Here is a 21,703-nt window from a genome sequence, read left to right as displayed (position 1 = left end):
ATTTCTGGGACAAACCTCAATATAGTTCAGTCAACATCAGTGGTGAGTCTGTATTTTTGAGTCTTATACCTGCCGGAGTTGCGCTCCTAACAAAAGAAGATCTCACCAGAAGAGAGTTTATCAAGGGTGGAGACCTCATATTGCTCTTCACTATGCAAGGTAGGATTTGTGAAGGAACCTCGGAGAACAAGAGCCAACCGAACTTTACTAGATAGAGATTTCTGAGATCATGTCTAAATGTTGTTCATCACTCCAGATATCTCAGCGCTGCTTCAGAACGACTCTCTACCCTGCCCTAAAGTGACCGTGAAGAACTTCAATGTCTCGACTGACACAAGCGTCCTGCAGGAACCATGTGCTACAAGGTGAGTCTCCTTCTGACCTCTGCTACGCTCTTATTCAGAATACACAACTTAAATAAGTTCTTTCAAAATTTTTTATTTTTTTATTTATTTCGGTTTGGTCATTTACAGATCATTCAATCCAATCATTCAAAACATAAACACAATGACCTGGTGCAGGCAGAAGCTAAAGCTTATTGTGCCTGCCCTTAACTTTAAAATCATAAATGCAACACATTAATGAAAACATCTGTTCATAACATTAACATTAACACATTAGTGGACCAGTGTCCACCAAAAGCAAGCCACTTTAATTAATTTTCATTCTGTTGAATATTTTTCCATTGTTATTCTCTTGTAAATATTTTTAAACTGAAAAATAGACGTGGCTTGTTTTAACTCATTACAGGAACTATTCCATAATTGAACTCCTTTATTTGATAAACAGTGTTCTCTTAATGTAGAATGTACTTGTGGTTGATTAAATATACATAGTCCTCTGAGATTATAATTTTCTCGCTTTCTCGCTGGGTAAATAATATTTGCAAGCATTTAGGAATTTTATTATGTTTAACTTGGTAAATAAACTTTGCCGTGTACAAATCAACTAAGTCATAAAACTTCAAAATTTTTGATTGAAGAAACAGTGAATTACTTGGTCAATTGTAAGGTGCATAATTAATTAATCTGGTAACCTTCTTTTGTAATAGGAAAATTAAATTGGTTCTAGTTTTATATGTATTTCCCCATATTTCAATACCATACGTTAGGTATGGTGTGACAAGTGAACTATAAAGTAAATGTAGTGCATTTTTGTTCAAAATACATCGCAACTTATACAAAATTGCAATTGTTTTTGATACTTTCTTTTGAACGGTTAAAATATGCGGTTTCCATGTCATTTTACAATCAATAATTACTCCAAGAAATTTTATATGATTTACTCTTTCTAATTCATTTTCATTAATAGTGATCCTAATCTGATTATTTATCTCTTTATTACTAAATACCATAAATTTCGTTTTATCTAAATTTAGTGATAATTTGTTCAAATCAAACCAGTTCTTTAATTTATATAATTCTTTCTCTACCACCAACACAAGCTCTATAAGATTTGGGCCAGAAAAATAAATTGTTGTATCATACGCGAAGAGAATAAAATTAAAAATATCCGATACTTTACAAATATCATTTATATATAACAAAAATAACTTGGGGCCCAAAACGGAGCCTTGCGGAACGCCACAATTAATTCTCTGAAAGCAGGAGGCAGCTCCATTTAAATAAACATATTGAAAACGATCTGTTAAATAATTTTCTAACCAAGAATATACATTTCCCCTAAATCCATATTTTTCCAGTTTATATAATAATATTCTGTGATCGATAGTATCAAAAGCTTTCTGTAAATCAAAAAAAACTCCGATTGTATGTAATTTTTTATCTACTGATTGTGATATATTTTCTACCATTTTAACAACTGCCATTGTTGTTGACCTATGAGCTCTGAAACCAAACTGATATTCATTCATTATATTGTTCACTTCAACATAGCTATCTAATCTTTTAACAAATAATTTCTCTAATATTTTTGAAAATTGTGACAACAGAGAAATAGGTCGATAATTACAAAACAAATGTTTGTCGCCACCTTTATACAATGGGAGAACTTTTGATACTTTCATTTGGTTTGGGAATTTACCCGTTTTAAAGGATTGATTTCAAATATATGTAAATGGATAAATAACATTTTCAATAATATTTTTAACCATAAACATATCAAACCCATCATTATCAATTGACTTTTTATTCTTGCAGTCTTTCACTATTTTCAATATTTCATCTTTATTGGTTGGGTTTAAGAAGAATGAATTTGGACTTTCATATGTAACCCCAATTTCCATTCCATTATTTGGAATGGGTACAATTTTCTTTGCTAAATTATTGCCTATGTTTACAAAATAATCATTAAACTCTTTAACTATTTCCTCTGTATGACATATTGTATCGTTGTCTTTATTAAAGTAATTAACACTATCCATATTGCTGTGTTTTTTATGTATTAAATCAAAAAATTAAATTAAATTAAATTAAAGTACCTTCCATGTTCCCTGAATGTTTTGTCTATGTTGTGTCAGCAATTTTGTGTAGTAATCTTTCTTATTATTTCTAATTATATTCACTAGTTTATTCTTATACGTTTTATATTTGCTTTCAGCATCTTGAGTTCTGGAATGTATAAATTTCCTGTATAATAATTTTTTCTTCTTGCAGGACTTTATAATTCCTTTAGTAAACCACGGTTTCTGCATATTGCATTTGTATGTTATCGTTTTAATTGGACAGCATTTATTATAAATTTCTAGTAATCTCTCCAAAAAAATACCATAAGCCTCATTTGGATTTTCATAACTATAAATCTCATCCCAGTTACACTTATTTAATTCCATTTGCAGTGTTTCAATTGCTTCAGATGTTCTATGTCTCACTGTTCTTGAATATATAGTTGGACCTAATGGTGGTTTAAACACATTTTGGAAACACGCAAAGACAGTCACTAATATCAGTCATTAGAATACCTCCATCAATTTTACCAATATCATTTGAAAATATATTATCAATTAATGTTGCTGATACTGTTGTTATTCTTGTTGGCTTTGCTATTACTGGGAATAATGTACTATTATAAAAAGCATTAATAAATTCTGTGGTCTTCTTATCTCCACCTGGATTAAGCAGGTCAACATTAAAGTCACCACAGACAATATTTGTCTTATTTCCATTTGAATTGAACATGTTCCCTATAAACCCATTAAAAATATCCAATGATGAACCAGGTGTTCTATATATACAGCAAACAATTATATTCTTTTGTTTTTCCATACGAATCTCAACAGTAACACATTCTAATATATTTTCAATAGTGGTTGACATACTAGCCATTATATTACATTGCAGACTTGAATCCACATAAAGAGCGACTCCACCTCCTCTCCTATCTTTTCTATTCATTACAAACATTTGATATCCCTCTAATTCTACATCTGCTAATTTGTCTTTGTCCAGCCATGTTTCAGAAACAGCTACAACACTAAATTTTGGCAACAGGTTCAAAAAGTCTTTGATTTTTGAAAAGTTACTCCACAAACTCCTACTATTTAAATGTATTACAGAAAAGGCATGTTTCATATTCACTCCTCTCTTAAACTGTTCTTCCGTATAATAGTGACAATTTGGCTGACTACACAAATATTTATCCGGATCAATATCTCTTTCAATGTCATACTATAATTTGTATCATCTATCTTGTAATCATCCATATGTAATATATTGTCATCATCAATATTACATACTGCCATTTATAAAAAATAGACTAATGTAACAAAAACAAACATAAACTAAGCTAAATTCTCTACAAGTCCGTACGATAGTCCACATGTCCAACAACAAAAGAAGTAAATCTTCATAAAGTTCATCACCCATTTTTGCAAAGAGAATTGTAATCTACTTATCTTGAAAAGTAGTCTTATCAACGGTATTGAATATGTATCTCATACAGTTTGCAATTAGAGTTACTTGAACTGTTCCAGGTCTTTTGTTTCCCTTACCATGATCACCTTTGATTCTTCTGGCAACCCATTTGTACGGACCAAAACACGACCATTTCTGGTCCATGTCGCCTGTATCTTCTTTTGTTTCCACAAACTCCTCGCTTGCCTCGCAATATCTGCGTTCTTTCTGGTAAGGTGTTCGTTGATGTAAACGCCACTTCCCCTTAACTTGCGTGCTTGTCGCAGTAAGTCAACCTTGCGCTTTCTGTTCGCAAAGCGAATTACTATCGCCGGATTAGCAGGCTTTTGCTTACTGGGAAGCAGGTGACAAGCCGATATATCCTTCATGTCAATGGTAATGTCCTTTTTTGCAAGAAAAGTTTCCACTTGTTGCTCCAGTGTTTGCAGCTCCTCTACCGGTGCGTTTTCCCCGTCCATAGCACGCCCAGTGCCAGCTGCAGCTACTCGGGCATAACTTCGATGCTTTGTTTCCAATCCATTAATGATTACTTCGTCTACTCGCATATACTGTTCTAGGTCATCAATTCTTCTCTCTAACCCATTTATTACCTCATCCTTCTCCGAAAGAAGTATTTTTAGATTCTTCACTTCATCCACCAGCGTCACTATCTTAGCTTGCTGCTGCGTCAGGGTGAAGATGTCTTTAGACATAAAATTTTGCGATATCTTCATTTCTTCCAACTCATGGTTTAATTCAACTTGTGGATCTATTCTCTTAGGCGGCATGTTTTGCAAGTATTGCTTCGTTTATGGACAAGTTCCAGACACAAACCAGACACAAGCCTCAATCCGACACTTTATTTAAATGACACTTTATTTAAGAAACAAGGTAGGAGAGAACATGCTGTATTGTGTGAATATAGTCACATTTGACTGGAAACGTATATGACTATTGTGAACTGATAATCATATCAAAAAGGAGGTGAAGGAAGATTTGCATTTTTCAGTTATTTATCTGACTTTGATATAAAGTTTTTTTTTTTTTAACCTCCTCTTCTATAAAGTTAAAAGCTTTACTTAAAACTGATAGAAAACACAGGATTGCATCTGAACAGTGACATAATAAAGTTCATAAACTCTTTAACTTCTCATGTTGTGCAGTATAAAAATCTATTTATATCCATTTATACTTATCAGTAGTTCAGGATTTCCCTTATAATTGCCAAACATGATAATTTTTGTTTTGTATAGATTGAGTGATAATTTGTTTAAATCCAGCCATGTTTTAAATTTAGCTAATGCCTGATTTAAATCCTTTATAAGTCTATTATGCTGCCTTCACACCAAATGCAAATAGAGCATCTGGCACGAATGATTTCAATGTTAAGTCAATGTAACGATGCGTTTACACACGTCTGGAGGTCTCGCAGCGTGAATAAGGCATTTAACATGGCACGGTAGACTCGAATTGAGCGTCTGGCGTGAATGGTGCTTTTTGTGCATTTAAGCGTTTGACGCGAATTCACGTCTGCCTCCCGAGTTCAAAAATTTTAACTTTGGTGTCAATTCACTCCACTTCACACCAATCAGGAGCCTGCTCAGGAATCACTCATTCAACATGGAGGAATTACTGATGTTGTGAGTGAGCAGTCAACCGGAGCTATATGACAAAAGTTCATATTTCTATAGAGACAGGAATAAAAAGGACCTCGCTTGGAAGAGTGTGTTGTAAATACACATTTAACCCACAAACAATACTTATACATTTTGATTCAGTGTCCCTCATTTTAACAAATTGTTGTCTCTCCTCTAAATAGCTTTTAATCCAGTTCTACCAGAAAGACTCGGAGAAGATATTGAAACAATTCATACATTTATTTATGACCCAGCAAGCTGTATGTTTGTATTTGGCGTAGGCCCCATTCGTAAATAGCTGTCCGAGGGTACGGATTCAGTATTTCCTGCCTGAAGATGAAGGCAGGGGCGCAGCCGACCCCCGTGACGTTTTAGGAGGGACCATCCTGGTGGTGGTGGGATGGTTGGAGGGGAAGAACATCCTGTGGTGGTAAGGGAGATGGAGAGAAGATGCTTGTTATTGTTGAGGGAGGAGCCAATCTTGGTGGTGGAGGGGTGGGTGGTGGCGAGTGACGTGTTCAGCATCTGCAAACTCAGACAAGTGTAAGCACAGGTTCTTTTATACTTCTATTATTAGAACGTGATTGGACGATTGAAAAGGTAATAGGTGACGCTAACAATTGAGTCTTCCTGGCAGAACTTATGCTAAAGCTTCCATTTCTACCAGAAAGACTCGGAGAAGATATTGAAACAATTCATACATTTATTTATGACCCAGCAAGCTGTATGTTTGTATTTGGCGTAGGCCCCATTCGTAAATAGCTGTCCGAGGGTACGGATTCAGTATTTCCTGCCTGAAGATGAAGGCAGGGGCGCAGCCGACCCCCAAAAACTAGTGGAAGAATAATTCTATTGGAATGGAGCCTACCCCCAGAAATGGAAAATTAATATACTTGCCGGCTGTCTATCTTGACGTACCTAAAAGAGAGAAAAATGAATAAATAAATAAATAAAATAATTAGCAATGAACAATGATGATAGACATGAAAACTTCAATAACTTGTTTTAACAGTTTATAATAGGGTTCCAATTATGAATTATATATATATATATATATATATATATATATATATTTTTTTTTACACGTGACGAGCCACACATAGACAAGGCCACGCTGAGCCACACATAGACAAGGCCACGCTGAGCCACACTTGGACGAGGCCGCGCTGAGCCACACTTGGACGAGGCCGCGCTGAGCCACACTTGGACGAGGCCGCGCTGAGCCACACATAGACTAGGCCACGCAGAGCCACACATAGACAAGGCCACGCTGAGCCACACATAGACAAGGCCACGCAGAGCCACATAGACAAGGCCACGCTGAGCCACATAGACAAGGCCACGCTGAGCCACATAGACAAGGCCACGCTGAGCCACATAGACAAGGCCACGCTGAGCCACATAGACAAGGCCACCCTGAGCCACACATAGACAAGGTGACGCAGAACAACGCAACTAATACATGGCATGAATTATGAAAACTGTACTTTGACAGATAGATAGAGCATGGCACCACCACCAGTAGTTGCATAGGAATTTACCTGATTATTATTGCAGAGCTTGCTGAGCTTCGAGGATGGTCTTAAGGTCAGGTCTTATGTAAGACTCAAAAGCGGAAGAAGACCATCTTCCCAGAATCTTAATAGCTGCTGTAGGAACGCCGCGTTCGGCTGCTGTAGTAGCTGCTCCTATCCTAAATGAGTGTCCAGTATACAGGGAAGGGGATAGGCTACAGTTTTTAAGGACAGAAACTAGATGAGATCTGAACCAGGTTTTAGAAAGAGGAGCTCCGTTAGAGAGTGAGAATAGGGGTGAGTGATCTGAGGATCTAGGGCGAATTTTGAGGAATCTAATCATAGATGTGAAGGGACAGAAATTATTGCTTATTTTGGATATTGTTATGGAAACACCAGAACCAGAAGAGTCATTTTTAGAGTGTTTAAGAAAAAGTGTAAAGAAGTTAGGAGAGAAATGTAAGTCAGAGAGACAGAGACCACGGACAGGATCAAAACGTTTAGATGCTGAAGTGAATTCGCCTGGGCGCATAAATCCATAGAAAGCAGTTAAGAACACTGCTTCTAGCAGAATATTGGAGTATATGGAAAAAAGGCCATTGCGTAGGGAAAGGATTAATCTTTGCAACAGAGGAAAAGAAAAAGGCAACCTTTTGTCGGGGGAATTCGTAGAGGATTTAGCGAAGCCTTTGAGCAGTAATCTAACGGAAGAATCGGTGAAGAGACTTGGAAAATCGGGATTAAAATATTTAACATAAAATTGAATCCCAGCGAGCAATCTGCGAATTGAGGAAATTTTTAAATTGCGATTTTCGAAATTAAAAACAAGGAACGAGCAAACCGTGGTAACCAGAATAGGAAATAAAGGTATCTGGAAGGAGTAGCAAAACATTAGAAAAGAAGACCAAGCTGAAGTGTAAGCTTTAAAAGTTGAAGGAGCAACTCCTTTAGACATGTAATGCCTAGCTGATCTTTGCAAATCGTCTAATTTAACATAGTTGCTGATAGGGGAGGGCAGGGTGTTGGTTCTGTATTGGCTGAAGGGCAAAGTCGTATGAACGTCTGAAACGAAAGCGGGAGAGTGCGTCAGCAATAACGTTGCAGTGCCCTGGTATATGAGCAGCTTTAATAATAAAATTGAAAGTGACGGATTGCCAGATTAAACGCCTCAAAAAAGGCATGATCGTTTGGCACGATGACCTGCCTTTATTGATAATGGCAACAGTGGCTTCGTTGTCGCAAAACAGCAAAATGCGTTTCCTTGACCACGCTGAACCCCAGATTACACTAGCAACTACCAGAGGATAAATCTCGTAGAGCGCAGAAGACACGGAACCTGATTCTTTCTTAGGGAATTTGTTTGGCCACTTCTCTGCGAACCATTGCCCTCGAAAAAAACCCACCGAAGCCGATGGATGGGGCAGCATCGGTAAATAAATGAAGGTCTGCGGAGGATTCAAAGGCGTCATTGTAAAAGAAAGAAATACCGTTCCAATCATTAAGCAACTGAGTCCAAAATTTTATATCGGAGAGACAACCGTCATCTAACTGGATCGGATCGCTTACTTTTTGGACGGAATGGGCCATAGTTAACAGCCGAGAGATAAATGTTCTGCCTTGTGGTATGATGCTCATGGCGAAATTGAGGTGACCGAGCAGAGAGAGCATGTCTCGTTTCGTGACGCAGCGTAGAGAGGAAAAAGATTCCAGAAATGACCTGATCCTTAGGAGTTTCTCTTGTGGCAAGGAAGCTTGCATTTTGACTGTGTCAAGGGAAATGCCTAAGAATTCTAACGAAGTAGAAGGGCCTAATGTTTTTTCGGCAGAGAGTGGAACGCCGACGTCGCTAAATATTTGTTTAAGAATACTAAGGATGGAAGATTGTGAAGATGGAAAGTCGACTAGCAGAAAATCGTCTAGTAAATGCAAAACGAAAGGAAGCTTACAGATGTTCAGTAGAATCCAACACAGAGCTTCTGAGAGACTGTTGAAAATATGCGGGCTACTTCTACAACCGAACGTCAGCCTCACAGCGAAGTAGAATTTTGAGTTCCATTTCACTCCAAAATACGGCCAATCAGATGGGTGAATTGGAATAATTTTAAAAGCGTCGGTAATGTCAGCTTTGGCTAACCAAGCGCCAGGACCAGCTAATTTTATTAACTGGATGGCGTTATCCACCGTAGCGTAATGAAGAGAAAAAGGTGTTAGGGGAATGTTTTCGTTAACGCTAGCTATGTTGGAGGAATGTGGAGAAGACATATCAAAGATTAGACATTTTTTACCGGAATATTTGCGAGTTGCGATGCCGATGGCATTAATCCGAAAAGGAGAAAAAGGAGGAAAAGTGAAGGGGCCGATAACATATCCTTTATTAACCTCTTTATCTAAAAGAACTGACACCACTTCAGGTTCCTGTCTTGCGGATTGCAAATTATTTGCAACAAAGAGGCAGAAAGAGGAGAGAGGATACCCACCCGAAACCCTTGGGACAAACCGGTTATTAAATAATCAACAAATACCGGATCGGGGTGAGAAGAGAGGTAGTTTGAAAGGTTGGGAATATTAATAGGAGTAGATGGGTGTTTATTCAAAATTTTTTCCGAATTAGGGTTTTCCCTCGGGGTGCAGGTTTGTACCGGCGTGGACAAACAGATTTCGGGTGTGGATCCTTGCAAACACTACAAATATGAGCAAATTTGCAGTTAGGAAAAGAACAAACGGCCTCATTAAATTGAAAACATAGAGCTACGTTATTGAATTCTGCCGTAGTAGAGCGACCTCTGGAGTTTGAAGAGAGGCTTACATTTTCAGGACCGTGGACAGCGGCTGGAGCGTTACTAGCAAATGCTTTAGGGCAAAATGAAGCCTTGTGACCGTGAGCGCTGCAAATAGCGCATGTTAAGCTCTTTTGGCCTCCGAAATGGCGGACGAGCAGTTCGGTGTCGGTAACTGACCAGTCTAGTCTTGAATTAAAAAGTGAGATAAAGGAGGCAGATTTTGCTGAGAAGGACTTGTGGTACTCGTAAAATAGAGTTCCCCCGTATCTTTGACTGAAGTCCGCCATCATTGATAGATAAAGATCTAGCTCTTCCCTTCTCTCGGGGTATGTTTGACACAGAATGTCTCTATAAATACTGAATGCAATGACGAATTCGCCAAACGAGAGATTTCGTTGTAAACGGGGATCGGAAGTTTTAAGAAGTACTGCCACGTCACCACAGTCGACCATTTTCCTGTCGGCAGCAGGCGAAGGAAGCAGTAAGGTAGCAAGATTGATGTCCTTACCTTGGATGATATTGCTTCTTAAATGGTTAGACACTGTTGCGGCGGCTGGTGGAACAAAACGCCTACCGAATGCTTGTGCTGGAGTTGCTGTGGAAAGGTTGAAGTTTGAGGAAGCCGGTGAAGCGGAGACATTTTGAAAAGGCGTCTGGATAGTGAGCTGAGAAGGTGGCGAGGAAGCTGAAGTCGATGGCATGCTCTGATAGTTACTAATTCCAGAAGGAGGAGGACAAGATTGTGGAATAGCTGAGGAGTGTATTGCCGGATCTGTACTTGAGTGGGAACTGGTAAAAGAATGTTCGAGGTTAGTCATTTTTGATTGTAGTTCTTTGACTGTTTTGGAGAGATTTTGAACAGCAGAGATGAGATGGAGATTTGTATCGGTGGATTCGATGCATTGAGGTGGAGACGGAGCTCTGGCAAGTTGTGATGTTCTTTTTGCGGGAACGGGTGAAGATGATTTAGCCGTTCTTTTCCTTCCGGATTGTTTTGTCTGAGTTGTCGATGTTGAAGGTTTTGGAGTAGTTTGGGTAGGAACCGGGGGATAGCCTAGCGTGTTATAGGCGAGGGAAAGTATATCTTCTCTTGAGAGACCTTGGCTTATTGGTATTCCGGCGTTTTCGAGAGCTTTGTATATATTTTCCGAAGACCACTGAGCCCATGGTGAAGTGCGGCATTGTAAACGCGAACTTCGGCGAGCGGTAACAGGAGATGGCGGGACGATTTCATTGTCGGAGTCGGAGTAATCACAAATGTATTGCGAGTTTTGAGACATTTTTTTTTTTTTTTTTGGTCGGCAACTGAACGCGAGCAACTGAGTGACGTGTTCAGCATCTGCAAACTCAGACAAGTGTAAGCACAGGTTCTTTTATACTTCTATTATTAGAACGTGATTGGACGATTGAAAAGGTAATAGGTGACGCTAACAATTGAGTCTTCCTGGCAGAACTTATGCTAAAGCTTCCATTTCCCTGCAACTCACCGAATACCATATTTTTTCTAATATTTTTTTACAAGGATAGAGTGATTATGGTATTGAATGCTTTCCTTAGGTCTATAAAGATTCCAACAGCATGTTTTTGCTGTCCACAGCACTGATGATTTCTTCCACATCATCAATAATAGCAATAGTGGTCAATCTTTTGGGTATAAATCCATATTGCCCTTTGTTAATTAACATATTTATGTCCAAATAATCCATAGATGATTTATTTTTACATTTATTCACAACAGTTTTGATTTCAGTCTCACTCACGTCAGAGAAGAAGATGGTTTGATTGTTCCTTTCTATAGCAGAATTCACCATTTTGTTATTACTGCTTGATGGGATTTTGGCCGCTAATTCAGGACAAACATTTATAAAGAAATCATTGAACTCATTGACAATGTTTTCATATTATAGTTTTCAGTGTCATTTATCTATAAAATAATCAGAATATGAGTCAATTGTATGATTATCTTTTAGCAATTTATTCAGTATACTCCAAATTACTTTAATATTAGTTTGGTTCTCATTTAATTTATTTTCATAGTATAATTTCTTACTATCTCATACAATGGTTATCAGTTTGTTCTTTTATACTTTATTCCGTTCTTAAGATTCTTTTGTTTTTTGAGTCATAAATTGTAATAAATTATTTTTCTTTTTACATGCATTAAATAGTCCTTGTGTCAACTATGGACACTTTAATATTAGTTTCTCTCTCCTATATTGACGCACAGGGCAGTGTTTATTATATAGTGTACAAAATATTTCCAGGTAAGTATTGTAGGACCTGTTCACATCATACTCCCCAAGCACATTGGTCCAATCATGGTTAGCTAGCTCACAATTTAGGGCATCAATAGAATTCTCGGTTAGCACCCTTTATGTGTGTGTTTTTTTTTTTTAGAGATTCATAGTTTTTTTTTCGTAATTATCATTGTACAGTTGTCACGCTGTCTGGTCTCTGTTTCCTTGAGTCTCCACTAGTGGTCTCACTTCCCCACAGGCACCTCAACATAGGCACTACAATTCCCACAAGGCCTTGTCCCTTCATCACAGTAATTGCACTCCTGTTAATTGCACTCAGGTGTCTTCACTTGATAGTCATTACCCTGCCTATATTAACCGGTCTGTTTCTGTTTGTCTTCATGGAAACCTTTCTTTCCTTCACCCGTTTCCTCATCTTCCGAGTTCTTCGTCTTCCGAGTTCCTGTTCCCATTCCTGTTCTTCCCTGTTTGTTTATTTGTTGGACAGATTTATGGTTTTGACCCCTGCTTGTTGATTTCTGATTTGGATTACCCATTAAAACCCACACTGCGATTGGATCTCTTGTCTCCTGTGTTTCCCTGGGTCTTCGATCGTAACAAGTAGCGGCAGTCAATGTTAGTATTTGACAAAAACACAGTGTCAGGATCTATGTTATTCTCTGGGTCATAATCCCTAAGTTCAGTGACCTCTTGTGAATTGATCTGATTGGGTGTTATTGTACACCAGTAGAATGTTTTGTTGAGACCTCTGAGATGTCACTACCGTTTCAGTCATATTTGGCTTGCTCCTCCATGCTTCTGAAAACCAACACCTTTACTTCCTCCGGTGGCCCATTTAGCTTGATGAAGATTTTACAGTTCCTCACCCAAGTGCTCTGGACTTTGCTTGCTTTCTCAAGATCCTGGCTTTGCATGCCATTTCCCCGTTCCTCCGTGTTAAGTGATCGTTCATGAAGACATTAGTTCCCTTTAGTTAGTGGGTGGCAGGCCTCGATGTCATCCACATCCAGCGTTATTCCTCTGGACTGTAGGAGGGTCACCACCTGGTGTTCCACGGAGATCGTGTCCTGTTCGTCGGGCTCTGTACCGGTGTTAGCCACCGCTTTGGCATAAGACCGGGGCTTAACTTTCAGGCCAGTCACGATAACATTGTTCACTCTGGAATATAACCCCAGTTCATCCACTCTCCTTTCCAGGTCAGAGATTCTTTCTTCCTTCTTTGTGTTTTGCCTTCGCAGCTCCTTGACTTCCTCCATCAGATCTAGGAGTTGTTTTTGTTGCTCTTTAATGGCTTTCACCTGGTAGGAAGTCAAGTGACTTCCTCATTTCTCCGATATCCCCAGTCATCAAGGTCTCTTGGTTGTTTATGCAACTCTTTCATTGCATTTAGCTCCTCTGTTAAGGAACCCAACGACTTTTTAATTTCATCCATCTCTTTTTAGGTGGCATAACTGGAAGATACACAAGGGGTGCCTCCCTCCTGCCTCTTGTCATCACTTCAAAAATGTTTGTGTAGGGAACCCACTCTGATTTTCTCATCCTTGTTCGGTGTCCACATGATCCCGGTAAAATAACCCAGATATCAGAAGAGTTTCGGTTAAATGTCATGCACAATGACACAGGAATTAAAGTTGAAGCAGACAGTCAGACGTGTTTCTCTGTTCGATCACTTAGACATGCTTCACGCGTCAGCTCCGCGTGCGATGTTTGCCAGAATGCACTGGAGAACTGAATGCACATTTCATTAGTCTACGTTGATTACAGATGAATGGCTGCTCAGTTTGACGATAAAAGCTAACAGTATTTTTGCTTGTTGTTTAGAGCTGTTCCCACACCTCGGCCGATCTCAGCAACTACAACAACTACACCAACTTCAGCAACTACAACAACTACACCAACTACAACAACTACAGCAACTACAACAACTACACCAACTTCAGCAACTACACCAACTACACCAACTTCAGCAACTACAGCAACTACAACAACTACACCAACTTCAGCAACTACACCAACTACAACAACTACAGCAACTACACCAACTACACCAACTACAACAACTACACCAACTTCAGCAACTACAGCAACTACAACAACTACACCAACTTCAGCAACTACAAAAACTACACCAACTACACCAACTTCAGCAACTACAAAAACTACACCAACTACACCAACTTCAGCAACTACAAAAACTACAACTACGGCAACTACACCAACTACAACAGCTACAGCAGAGCCCGAAGAGGGGTAAGACTACAGCAGTACTTCACTTTACATTACTTTTAAGTAATTAAGTCACATCCCAGCTAACTAAGTATTAATAATCAGTAAAATGGAATTTTATTGAGGCAAAAGTCATAAATACTGAATATGTCTTCCTCATAAAGTGTTACTGCATCAAATAAAGAAAACGGATTGGTTAAAACCATATGTTGAGCGCCAAAAGCAAGATATAACCTTCAAATACATCTGCACAAACCTGCAGTGTCACCATATAATAAACATTTTGTAAATATATAGAGTTAAATGAGTGTTTTTCTGTTGCATTAATAATGTGTATGTTCCCCTTTGTACCTCTGATCTTTCAGTTCCAGTGCCTCGACTGCTTCCTCTCTGATCATCTTGGTGCTTTGCTTTCTTCTGCTAGTCGGTTAATCATGACAAATCACTATTATCACTGCTCAATGTCTGACTGTTCAGTAAAAACTACATCTCTTCAGTCGTCAGGTATATCATAGTTAAGTGTGTATTCTTACAAGGGTTATGGGCCTATCTGTATTCATTTATGTCTAATCAATGTTAATCTTAGCTTTAATCATAATAGTTATCAATATATTGTAATGTTAAGCTCTTATTGTAATCATAATGAATGATTCGCACATTCTCTGTAAAGGATGAAGGTTAATCTTTACAATATTTGTGTCTTTTCAATGTATTAAATCACTACCAGAACACTATTGATAGAGGAAATCACGAAAGTTATCAGTTTTATAACTATGAATATAATTTTCCGATGTGTGAAACATGACTTTAAAATTAAATTAAATGTTTTGCATTAACACTGCTGGCGTTTTAATACATTGTGTTTTCAGGGCTTGCAGTTTAAGCAGTTTAATATTCAGGAAGTGCCGAAATAGTTGTGGAGTACGGATGCCTCTCCATCTGAACTGTAAAACATGTTTTTCTTGCCTCTGTTGACTGGTTTCTTATCCAGATACATAAAAAAAATCTTAAACAAAGATGATTTTGCTAGAGTAGTAAATTGGCCAAGATATTGGGTCTTGTTTTCTAAAGAAAATAATCAATTTGAAATCAGTTTTCGCTGAATATCTGCAAATGGGGAAAAAAATCATCTTAATTCAGAAGACAATTGTTTTTCCAAATTCTCCAATGAACAAATATCCATACACACTTTTAATATTAACGTAAGATAAACAGTTTTTATCTAGTTATATCAACATCAATTAGATCAACTAATTCTGTTCTGATGGGATTCCTGTTGCTCAGATGAAATGTCAGTAGTGCACACACACAATTTATTAAAAAGCTCAAGTGTGTTTTGATGCCATCTGTGATCCAGGGGAATATTACAGGGAAGCTTCCCTATATGCCACATACAAGCACTTTTTTTGCTTTAATGTTTGGTGTTAATAAAAACTGAACTCTAAAACGGTTCGGTCTAAAACATTTTGAAGTTCCGCTCACCTCAAAAAAGAGAGATGTATGACTCAAATTGGCTCAAAATCAATCACAAATTGCTACAGTTTCCAGATGCATGAGGGTGGAAAGGATGGAGTTTCCTTTTAATCCCTTTCCCTGTATTTTTATTTATTTTTTGGTGTTCCGCTGGGTTTCATTTTAATTTAATTATTGTTGTTGAACTAAATATACATGTTTGACCTGTGCCATTGCATTTTTTCGTTCTGTATTGTCTGTCAGAAAAAAAAATACTTCTACTTTTTTAATACTTGAATACAATTTAAACTTGTACTTTTAATTGAGTACAATTTTCACTTGAGTAAAATGTTTGAGTACTATTTACACCTACTCCTGTATATGACATATAATTTTCGCACATCAGTGAGCAGCTATCAATGTGTCTCCAGGGGCGTAGATTACGAGTGGGACGTACCCCCCCCCCCCCCCCCCCAAACACACACACACAAAATTTTAACATCACAGAAAATTGTCCCCTGCACTTGATTTTGATTTTCAGTCAAGTGTGTTCGAAAATAGGTTTTCAAGAGCTGTGTGAATAAATACAGATTTAAACTCAAAGAGACAGGATGGTCTGCGCATGGCCTGATGTTTTATTCGGACCCAGAAGGCGAGATGAACATCACGGAGCTTAAACTGTCTTGCAGTGTGTGTTTCATTCATACTTGACGCCGGAGGGCGCTCTCGGGCAGAAAATCACACCAGGAAACTCCTAAAATGGGCAAAAGCATCCAGCTGTTGCTGTATGAAAACAGTTGTTTCCACAGAAAAACAAACTTTTGGAAACACGAAGACATTAATATACAATTACGACAATATATGTTTTTTCGTCTCCAGCAGGTGATAAATAAAGTATATGAACAATGCAGTGCTAATTGCATTTATTACAGTATAGAATCTATTCTGCCTTATTATTATGTGATGAAAAAAAGTGTTTGTAGTATATAAACAAATAATTATTATTTGTTGTTGTCCAGCAGTTAAATATTTGCCAATTAAAAGCTAGAAATTAGAGAAAATATGTTTTTGAACAGTAAACTTGTTAATTTTTTTTTTAAAGAAGTCTCTTCTGTTAACCAAGCCTGCATTTATTTGATCCAAAGTACAGTAAAACACTACAATTTTGTTAAAATTTACTAGCCTATTTAAAATAATTGTTTTCTATTTGAATATATTTCAAAATGTAATTTATTGACCTTTTAAAGCTGATTTTTAGCATTATTATTATAAAAAAAAACACTTATGATAATGTTGAAAACCGCGGGGTATAATTTTTTTCAGGTTTCTTTGATGAATAGACAGTTCAGAAGAATAGCATTTATCTGAAATAGAAATATTTGGTAAAGTGATGTCTTTATCATCACTTTTGTTCAATTTAAAGAATCCTTCCTAAATAAAAGTATTAATTTCTATCATTTATTTTCCAAAAAATAGACAAAAAAATAGAGTCTAAGCTTTTGAATGGTATAGGGCAGGGCTATTCAAATATGAGGTCTTTCATGTGTCTTGCACTGAGGAGAGGCTTCCGTCGGGTCACTCTGCCATAAAGCCCCGACTGGTGGAGGGCTGCAGTGAGGGTTGACTTTCTACAGCAGGTGTGTGGCTTTCCTGATCAAGTCCAATCATTATAATCAAACACAGCTGGACTCAAATGAAGGTGTAGAACCATCTCAAGGATGATCAGAAGAAATGGACAGCACCTGAGTTAAATATATGAGTGTCACAGCAGAGGGTCTGAATACTTACGACCATGTGATATTTCAGTTTTTCTTTTTTAACAAATCTGCAAAAACGTCAACAAGTCTGTGTTTTCTGTCAATATTGGGTGCTGTTTGTACATTAATGAGAAAAAAAAGAACTTGAAATTATTTTAGCAAATGACTGCAATATAACAAAGAGTGAAAAATTTAAGGGGGTCTGAATACTTTCCGTACCCACTGTTTGTATATATATCATTATATGTGATATAACCATATATATATATATATGTGTGTGTGTTTGTCTGTGTGTGTGTAATTTCTTTCCCCCTCTGAAAAGATGGCTATGCCCCTGCACGTCTATATTAAGTGAGACAATAAAAAATTGAGGCACTCTGAAAAACCCTTTAAAAACCATTGTAATGCATTTTGTTTATCAATATTTCAGAAACTGCATTTGAATATTACCAGTATTGAATTTGATGCATTTCAAGTCCTTTAAACACGAAACTGTTCAAATTTATAAAAACCTACACATTCAAAACATCATTATTACTCTGACATTTATTTATGTAAATATTAAGTGTAAGTGAAATGGTAAGTACAGTAAGCATGATGTTATGTGCTGGGGTGTGAATTTCAAAGGTGCCTGATTTAATAAAATTGTACTTTAAAAACTCCTTGAATCTGGTGTTCATGAAAGAGTGCGAACCCTGCTAACTGTGTATATGTTTATGTATGATATCTGCATCGATGCGCCACTCTCCCGTTCAGATGTCGGCGCTAGTGCAGTAATAGGCTACATTACCAACCGCCAATAAACAATAGAAGAAGAAGAGTGACGTACAAGCGTGCGGCTGTGATCGGAGGAAGAAAGGTTCGTGGCTTTTAACACTTTAAAGTGTTTAACTCAATATAAGCCGCGCACGGGCGTCTCACTGAGCTCCCGAATCAGTTCATAATCATTAGGCGCAACTCAATCCTTCTCTCTCTCTATGTGTGTGTGTGTGTGTGTGTGTTTCATACAGAACAAGGACACTTGCATAGAAATATACATAAAGAGGATATATACAGTGAAGTCACGGTTGTAATCATAGCAGCATCCCAGGAAATATACAGAAAAAAACTACATCGAGGGTGTAATTCGTTTAAACTGTTTATTTTATTTGTTTGGCCATTTTTTTTTTTTTTTAGATTAATTCGTTACAAAAAAAAAAAAAAACATTTTCCTTCATCTTTCTGGATAAATTACATGAGTGACTTTAATGTTATTGGTGAGACCAGATTTAACTTCCAGAGCTCTTTAGTTCATTCCTTCTGCATGTTATGTTCATAAAGCAGCATCCACAATAATAGACTAATACTAGATTCATCAAAACCTATAATATTCTATTCCTCAGTGATACGACTCTCTTTAACAATTAATCTTTTTTATTTTAACTAATTATTGATATTCTATTCAAATAGTTTTCTTAATAATCTACCATTGCTGCAGCACTCTATTGCACATAAGAAAAAATGACAAAACTATTATCTATTAAATGTGATCTCATCAATACCAAATATAATAAATAAATACAAGCGGTGTCTTCTGTTAGTAAACTGTAATGCGAGTTTTGACTGTTAGTTTTTCTGGTCTAATCAGGCTTTCCAGGTGACCCTGTTGTACAGATGGCGTTGATTAAAGAGGAGAGCGAAGACATGACAATTGAAGATTTCAGAGTCAAACAGGAAGATACTGAGATGCAAACAAAGTCTGACTTTATTAAAGAGGAGACTGTAGAGGTGACGATTGAAGAAGCTTTCAGAGTCAAACAAGAAGATACTGAGGAACAAACAGGTCGGTTTCATTCTCAAAGCTGATCCTTAAAAATTTCCAGCTCTTCAGAAATGAATTATATTTTTGAAGAATGTCATAGGAGTGTTATAATTAAGAAAAGACGTGTGGCCTAGTGTGGTGTCCTATACTCATTTGTGTAACAGTAGAAGAAAGTCATTATACAGTGCCAAAGCAGCTGTATAACTGTAATAAGTGATTCAGGCTTAAATCCTGACTGAAATTGCTGATCGATGTTATTTCACGAATGGCAGGATTCGGCTGTAGTAACCCAGTTTTTATGCATTATGCTAGTTTTGATGCTTTTTTTGTTTTGTGCCTGTAAATCGGTGTTAACTTGTATTTTTTATATATTTTTTTTTGCTTTAGACCTGATGGTGCTGAAAGTGGAGAGTCAAGAACTGAATGAAGATCAGTATGAAAACCATGATTTCATGATTGGAGGAAAATTCATACAGCCTAAAAAGACTTCCTCACGGAAAAGATCTAACCGTTTCACTTGCCATCGGTGTGGAAAGTGTTTTAATCAGAAACATAAACTTATGAGACACATGAGAGTTCACACTGTAGAGAAGCCGGTCACCTGCCAACAGTGTGGGAAGAGATTCAGTCAGAAAGTAATCCTTCATTCTCACATGAGGATTCACACCAGAGATAAGCCCTTTCAGTGTCTTCAGTGTGACAGGAGATTCAAGTGTTCTAAAGACATGACACGTCATTTGCAAACAGGTTGTGGAATAGGGCTCCCACTGGTCCTTGAAATCATTGAAAGTCTGTGAATCAGAAAAAAATAAATACATTCATGGCCCTGGAAAGTTTGTCTTTGAAAGTGCTTGAATTTATTTTGTGCAAGTTTTCTGAAAAAATAAAAAAATCCATATTATAATCTGTGTTATTGCACACTAGCACCACATACACACTAGCACCACATACTAGAAGCAACGCATACAGGCTTAGCACGACATGCACACTTAGCACCACATGCAAACTTAGAACCACTGGCACACTTAGCACAACATGCAAACTTAGAACCACAGGCACACTTAGCACCACAGGCACACTCAGAACCACAGGCACACTTAGCACCACATGTTCACTAGCAATACATGCACACTTAAAACCACAGGAACACTTAGAACCACAGACACACTTAACACCACATGCACACTTAGAACCACATGCACACTAGCACCACATGCACACTTAACACCACATCCACACTTAGCACCACTTGCACATATACCACCACATACAAACTAGCACCACATGCACACTTAGAACCACAGGCACACTTAGCACCACATGTTCACTAGCAATACATGCACACTTAAAACCACATGCACACTTAGAACCACAGACACACTTAACACCACATGCATATTTAGAACCACATTCACACTAGCACCACAGGCACACTTAACACCACATGCACAATAACACCACATCCACACTTAGCACCACTTGCACACATACCACCACATACAAACTAGCACCACATGCACACTTAGCTGAACATAAACACTTACCACCACATACACTCTTAGCACGACATGCAGACTTAGCACCACATGTACACTTGCACCACAGGCACACTTAGAACCACATGCACACTTAGAACCACAGGCACACTTAGCACCACATGCACACTTAGAACCACATGCACACTAGCACCTTGGCACACTTAACACCACATGCACAATAACACCACATCCACACTTAGCACCACTTTCACACATACCACCACATACAAACTAGCACCACATGCACACTTAGCTGCACATAAACACTTACCACCACATACACTCTTAGCACGACATACAGACTTAGCACCACATGTACACTTGCACCACAGGCACACTTAGCACCACATGCACACTTAGCACCACATGCACAATAACACCACATCCACACTTAGCACCACTTTCACACATACCACCACATACAAACTAGCACCACATGCACACTTAGCTGCACATAAACACTTACCACCACATACACTCTTAGCACGACATACAGACTTAGCACCACATGTACACTTGCACCACAGGCACACTTAGAACCACATGTGCACTTAGCACCACATACAGACTTAGCATCACATGCACACTTAGCTCCACAGGCACACTTAGCACCACATGTTCACTAGCACCACATGCAGACTTAGCACCAAAGGCACACTAGCACCACAAGCACACTAGCACTACAGGCACACTTAGCACCACAGGCACACTTAGCACCACATGCACACTTAGAACCACAGACATACTAGCATCACATGTACACTAGCACCACATGCACACTTAGAACCACTGGCACACTTAGCACCACATACAAACTTAGAACCACAGACACACTAGCATCACATGTACACTAGCACCACATGCACACTAGCATCACATGCACACTTAG

General features: G+C 38.0%; 2 protein-coding genes across 2 annotated transcripts; both read left to right on the top strand.

The window, feature by feature from the left end:
* The first annotated feature begins 138 nt into the window (after positions 1-138).
* On the top strand, positions 139-14,948 carry LOC127956315 (uncharacterized). Its single transcript, XM_052554156.1, has 3 exons — positions 139-365; positions 13,862-14,290; positions 14,937-14,948. Exons 1-3 carry the CDS (start codon positions 354-356, stop codon positions 14,946-14,948), a joined length of 453 nt encoding a protein of 150 aa, XP_052410116.1. The 5' UTR covers positions 139-353.
* Positions 14,949-18,270: 3,322 nt separating this feature from the next.
* Positions 18,271-20,109, top strand: LOC127956711 (putative zinc finger protein 702). The gene is made up of 3 exons (XM_052554880.1): positions 18,271-18,334; positions 19,103-19,297; positions 19,664-20,109. Exons 2-3 carry the CDS (start codon positions 19,129-19,131, stop codon positions 20,071-20,073), a joined length of 579 nt encoding a protein of 192 aa, XP_052410840.1. The 5' UTR covers positions 18,271-18,334; positions 19,103-19,128; the 3' UTR covers positions 20,074-20,109.
* Positions 20,110-21,703: the final 1,594 nt, after the last annotated feature.

Source organism: Carassius gibelio, chromosome B4 (assembly GCF_023724105.1).
Source record: "Carassius gibelio isolate Cgi1373 ecotype wild population from Czech Republic chromosome B4, carGib1.2-hapl.c, whole genome shotgun sequence".
Lineage (NCBI taxonomy): Eukaryota > Metazoa > Chordata > Actinopteri > Cypriniformes > Cyprinidae > Carassius > Carassius gibelio.
This window is presented reverse-complemented; position numbering and strand designations above follow the sequence as displayed.

Bases quoted from the DNA above. Each gene is read 5' to 3' on its own strand.
- LOC127956711 (XM_052554880.1), top strand. From the start codon at position 19,129: ATGGCGTTGATTAAAGAGGAGAGCGAAGACATGACAATTGAAGATTTC. The intron at 19,298-19,663 runs GTCGGTTTCATT...TTTTTGCTTTAG, and splicing joins AGATACTGAGGAACAAACAG to ACCTGATGGTGCTGAAAGTG.